Source organism: Euprymna scolopes, chromosome 11 (assembly GCF_053919585.1).
Source record: "Euprymna scolopes isolate OS-2025 chromosome 11, ASM5391958v1, whole genome shotgun sequence".
Lineage (NCBI taxonomy): Eukaryota > Metazoa > Mollusca > Cephalopoda > Sepiida > Sepiolidae > Euprymna > Euprymna scolopes.
This window is the reverse complement of record NC_136492.1, coordinates 23,362,193-23,368,192: the sequence shown is the minus strand read 5'-3', so window position 1 is coordinate 23,368,192 and position 6,000 is coordinate 23,362,193. Positions and strand designations below refer to the sequence as shown.

General features: G+C 31.8%; 1 protein-coding gene across 2 annotated transcripts in view; it reads right to left on the bottom strand.

Annotated features, from left to right (window-relative positions):
• Positions 1–351: 351 nt before the first annotated feature.
• The window catches only part of LOC145287805 (patatin-like phospholipase domain-containing protein 4), a 137,146-nt gene continuing 131,497 nt past the window's right edge, over positions 352–6,000 (bottom strand). For both annotated transcript variants that reach the window (XM_080135651.1, XM_080135650.1), the window contains one exon: positions 352–1,587. In XM_080135651.1, the coding sequence (XP_079991777.1) occupies positions 1,252–1,587 (336 nt within the window). In that variant the 3' untranslated portion in view covers positions 352–1,251. The remainder of the gene's footprint in view (positions 1,588–6,000) is intronic.

Below are 6,000 nucleotides of genomic sequence, written 5' to 3'. Positions count from 1 at the left end.
ATCGATCTCTCTCTATTTGTGTACCCTGGCAATACATGTTCTTTACTGATTATGTGAGACGAGAACAGTAGTCTGAATAATCCATATAACACAAATATCAATCCTCATCTCAAAGCCAAAGTCATAGTTAGCTCAAATGAGCCACATTCAAAAACCTTGCCTACATCCATTATTTCAATGACCATGTGATTTTCGACACCAGGTTTTTGGGAATGAATATGACCTGTCAAGATGGATACAACCGTTATCGTTTCTAGGCACTTGGAATCGGATCAAATAAATAGATTGATTTTCTTGATTTACATTTTTTTTAATGCAATGGTGACCAAGGTTCAAATCACAACCCAGAAGAATTTACAAAATTTTTATTACCGCAATATCACAGGATATAGAATTATGTATAGGACATAAGGCTATGCGCAGTGGTAGCACCGTACAAGACTCACCAGCTCTATCCCGAGAGTATCAGAATAGGTAGCCATGCCTGTATTTCATGTATACTTTAAAATCTTTCACATATCTCTCTTTATTTGTGTACCTTGGCAATACATGCTCTTTATTGGTTATCTTAAGATGCTTATCTTAAGATGCTTATCTTAAGTAGTTATTATTGTTAGTAATTATGTCTATGGTTTTCACCTCTTTATATGCATATTTTTTTTTAGGTACTAATGTCTGTTCTCCTTTGGTGTAGCATATCACATTAAGTACTAATCTTGTATGTCCCTCTACTCTACTCCTGGAAAGAGAACAGACTTCAAAACCTGCACAATCTCAGAAGAATCATAGAAATTACCTGGCAGGACCACATCTTAAACAAGACCATTTTTGATCAAGCATACACACCTTTGCTCTGTTCACTCTCTCTGGTGGTTTGGTCATTGGAATTTAGCATACTATCCTCTATTTGCAGACCAGCATTATATACAGAAGAACCGGGATATAAGAGACTTCTTATCTTACCCCTCTTATATCCGGGTTTGCTGGCGTTCTTGTTTCTTATATCCGGGTTACACTTTGGGACCAGAGAAAATCTCTCTTATATCCGTTTTTCTTATATTCTGGTATCTTATATCCGGGTTACACTGTAATAAAAGATTTTTTTGAGAAGTGAGGATTCCTGTTAACGCAGCGAATCCAGTAACACCCGAATAAATTTGTATTGTCACCAGTTTCGTCCAAATGCTCAGCCGTGCTGAAAAAAAAAAATACAAATAAAAAAAAATAAAAGATGGAGACGAATAATCAGAATCAAACGTAAGTTTCATACTCCGACTTTGGTGGCATCTCAACCCGTTTAAAACCTTCGTAGCAGCCTTCCCTTATAAGGAACCGTTCAGTGTCTTTTTGACCCTTGAAGAAATAGCTCTTCAGCATCGCGTTAGACGGTGGGAAGAGGGCCTGATGGATCCGGCGAAGGTTGTTCCGATTCAGCTGGAAGGTCTGATTGTTCCATGTTAGAAATATTCCTCGTCCAAAGTTATCGGCCGGACATATATCCTGCCAGCCTGCAAATGGTGATACCGACACTGTACGACCATCAGGAAAGGAGGGGAGATTGACCGTCCATCCACCATCCAAATATTTCTGAAATCAAATGGAAAATAAATTATGTTCGATTTAAATCATAACTAAAAATGAACATGGATTCTAAGGGAGGTAACTGCATGAGAAAAACAATTATTAACTTGTGAGTGGTGGTGGTGGTGGTGATGATGATGGTAGTGATGATGGCAGTGGTGATTATAATAATGATACTCACGGAGGTGATGCTTATGGTGATGATGAGGATGATACTGATGTGATAATGATGAGAATTTAATGGAACACTCAAATATCTATGCATCTCAACTAGAAATCAAGTTTTAGCCAAAAGAATGGACTGCTGGATTTTTGACAATTGTAATGAAATGAACAAAAAAATATTGGGAATGGTAAAGAAGAATTGTTGAGAAGGGTAATAAAAAATGTTGGGAAGAGTATTAAAAAATGTTGGGAAGGGTAAAGAAAAATTGTTGAGAAGGATAATAAAAATGTTGGGAAGAGTATTAAAAAATGTTGGGAAGAGTATTAAAAAATGTTGGGAAGAGTATTAAAAAATGTTGGGAAGAGTATTAAAAAATGTTGGGAAGAGTATTAAAAAATGTTGGGAAGGGTATTAAAACAAATGTTGGGAAAGGGGAAAAAATGTTGGGAAAGGGGAAAAAATGTTGAGAAGGGCAAAAAAAAATGTTGGGAAGAGTATTAAAAAATGTTGGGAAGAGTATTAAAAAATGTTGGGAAGAGTATTAAAAAATGTTGGGAAGAGTATTAAAAAATGTTGGGAAGAGTATTAAAAAATGTTGGGAAGAGTATTAAAAAAATGTTGGGAAGAGTATTAAAAAAATGTTGGGAAGAGTATTAAAAAAATGTTGGGAAGAGTATTAAAAAATGTTGGGAAGAGTATCAAAAAAATGTTGGGAAGAGTATTAAAAAATGTTGGGAAGGGTAAAGAAAAATGTTGGGAAGGGTATTAAAACAAATGTTGGGAAAGGGGAAAAAATGTTGGGAAAGGGGAAAAAATGTTGGGAAAGGGGAAAAAATGTTGGGAAAGGGGAAAAAATGTTGGGAAAGGGGAAAAAATGTTGAGAAAGGCAAAAAAAAAATGTTGGGAAGAGTATTAAAAAAATGTTGGGAAGAGTATTAAAAAATGTTGGGAAGAGTATTAAAAAAATGTTGGGAAGAGTATTAAAAAAATGTTGGGAAGAGTATTAAAAAAATGTTGGGAAGAGTATTAAAAAAATGTTGGGAAGAGTATTAAAAAAATGTTGGGAAGAATATTAAAAAAATGTTGGGAAGGGTAATAAAAAATGTTGGGAAGGGTAATAAAAAATGTTGGGAAGGGTAATAAAAAATGTTGGGAAGAGTAATAAAAAATGTTGGGAAGAGTATTAAAAAATGTTGCGAAGAGTATTAAAAAATGTTGGGAAGAGTATTAAAAAATGTTGCGAAGAGTATTAAAAAATGTTGGGAAGAGTATTAAAAAATGTTGCGAAGAGTATTAAAAAATGTTGCGAAGAGTATTAAAAAATGTTGCGAAGAGTATTAAAAAATGTTGGGAAGAGTTAAAAAATGTTGAGAAGGGTAATAAAAAATGTTGGGAAGAGTATTAAAAAAATGTTGGGAAGAGTATTAAAAATGTTGGGAAGAGTATTAAAAATGTTGGGAAGGGTAATAAAAAATGTTGGGAAAAGTATTAAAAATGTTGGGAATGGTAAAGAAGAATTGTTGAGAAGGGTAATAAAAAATATTGGGAAGAGTATTAAAAATGTTGGGAAGGGTAAAGAAAAATTGTTGAGAGGGATAATAAAAATGTTGGGAAGAGTATTAAAAAAATGTTGGGAAGAGTATTAAAAAATGTTGGGAAGGGTAAAGAAAAATGTTGGGAAGGGTATTAAAACAAATGTTGGGAAAGGGGAAAAAATGTTGGGAAAGGGGAAAAAATGTGTGGAAAGGGGAAAAAATGTTGGGAAAGGGGAAAAAATGTTGAGAAGGGCAAAAAAAAAATGTTGGGAAGAGTATTAAAAAAATGTTGGGAAGAGTATTAAAAAATGTTGGAAAGAGTATTAAAAAATGTTGGGAAGGGTAAAGAAAAATGTTGAGAAGGGTAAAGAAAAATGTTGGGAAGGGTATTAAAACAAATGTTGGGAAAGGGGAAAAATGTTGGGAAAGGGGAAAAATGTTGGGAAAGGGGAAAAAATGTTGGGAAAGGGGAAAAAATGTTGAGAAGGGCAAAAAAAATGTTGGGAAGAGTATTAAAAAAATGTTGGGAAGAGTATTAAAAATATGTTGGGAAGAGTATTAAAAATATGTTGGGAAGAGAATTAAAAATATGTTGGGAAGAGTATTAAAAATATGTTGGGAAGAGTATTAAAAATATGTTGGGAAGAGTATTAAAAAAATGTTGGGAAGAGTATTAAAAAATGTTGGGAAGAGTATTAAAAAATGTTGGGAAGAGTATTAAAAAATGTTGGGAAGAGTATTAAAAAAATGTTGGGAAGAGTATAAAAAAATGTTGGGAAGGGTATTAAAAAATGTTGAGAAGGGTAAAGAAAAATGTCGGGAAGGGTATTAAAACAAATGTTGGGAAAGGGGAAAATGTTGGGAAAGGGGAAAAATGTTGGGAAGGACAAAAAAAAATGTTGGGAAGAGTACAAACATATTGGGAATGGTAAAGAAATTGTTGGCAATGGTAATAAAAAATGCTGGGAATGGTAATAAAAAATGTTAGGAATCGTAATAAAATGTTAGGAATCGTAATAAAATGTTGGGAAGGGTAATAAAAAATGTTGGGAAAGGTAATAAAAAATATTGAGAATAGTAATAAAAAATGTTGGGAATGGTAAAAAATGTTGGGAAGGGTAATAAAAAATGTTGGGAAGGGTAATAAAAAATGTTGGGAAGGGTAATAAAAAATGTTGGGAAGGGTAATAAAAAATGTTGGGAAGGGTAATAAAAAATGTTGGGAAGGGTAATAAAAAATGTTGGGAAGGGTAATAAAAAATGTTGGGAAGGGTAATAAAAATGTTGGGAAAGGTAATAAAAATGTTGGGAAAGGTAATAAAAAATGTTGGGAACGATAATAAAAAATGTTGGGAATGATAATAAAAAATGTTGGGAATGGTAATAAAAATGTTGGGAATGGTAATTAAAAAATGTTGGGAATGGTAATAAAAAATGTTGGGAAGGGTAATAAAACAAATGTTGGGAAAGGTAATAAAAAATGTTGGGAATGGTAATAAAAAATGTTGGGAATGGTAATAAAAAATGTTGGGAATGGTAATAAAAAATGTTGGGAATGGTAATAAAAAATATTGGGAATGGTAATAAAAATTGTTGGGAATGGTAATAAAAAATGTTGGGAATGGTAATAAAAAATATTGGGAATGGTAAAGCATGTTGGGAATAGTAATAAAATATGTTGTGAATGGTAATAAAATATGTTCGGAATGGTAATAAAATATGTTCAGAATGGTAATAAAATATGTTCGGAATGGTAATGGTTGGAAATGGTAATAAAATATGTTTGAAATGGTAATGTTTGAAATGGTAATATGTTGGGAATGGAAAAATATGTTGTGAATGGTAATAAAAAATGTTGGGAATGGTAATAAAATATGTTGGGAATGGTAATAAAATATGTTCGGAATGGTAATAAAATATGTTGGGAATGGTAATAAAATATGTTCGGAATGGTAATAAAATATGTTGGGAATGGTAATAAAATATGTTCGGAATGGTAATAAAATATGTTGGGAATGGTAATAAAATATGTTGGGATTGGTAATAAAATATGTTCGGAATGGTAATAAAATATGTTGGGAATGGTAATAAAATATGTTCGGAATGGTAATAAAATATGTTGGGAATGGTAATAAAATATGTTCGGAATGGTAATAAAATATGTTGGGAATGGTAATAAAATATGTTCGGAATGGTAATAAAATATGTTCGGAATGGTAATAAAATATGTTGGGAATGGTAATAAAATATGTTCGGAATGGTAATAAAATATGTTCAGAATGGTAATAAAATATGTTCAGAATGGTAATAAAATAGGTTGGAAATGGTAATAAAATATGTTTGAAATGGTAATGTTTGAAATGGTAATATGTTGGGAATGGAAAAATATGTTGTGAATGGTAATAAAAAATGTTGGGAATGGTAAAATATGTTGGGAATGGTAAAATATGTTGGGAATGGTAATAAAATATGTTGGGAATGGTAATAAAATATGTTGAGAATGGTAATAAAATATGTTGAGAATGGTAATAAAATATGTTGAGAATGGTAATAAAATATGTTGAGAATGGTAATAAAATATGTTGGGAGTAATAAAATATGTTGAGAATTGTAATGAAATATGTTGGGAATTGTAATAAAATATGTTGGGAATGGGAAAAAAAAATTTGGGGAATGGTAAAAAATATGTTGGGAATGGTAATAAAAAATGTTGGGAAG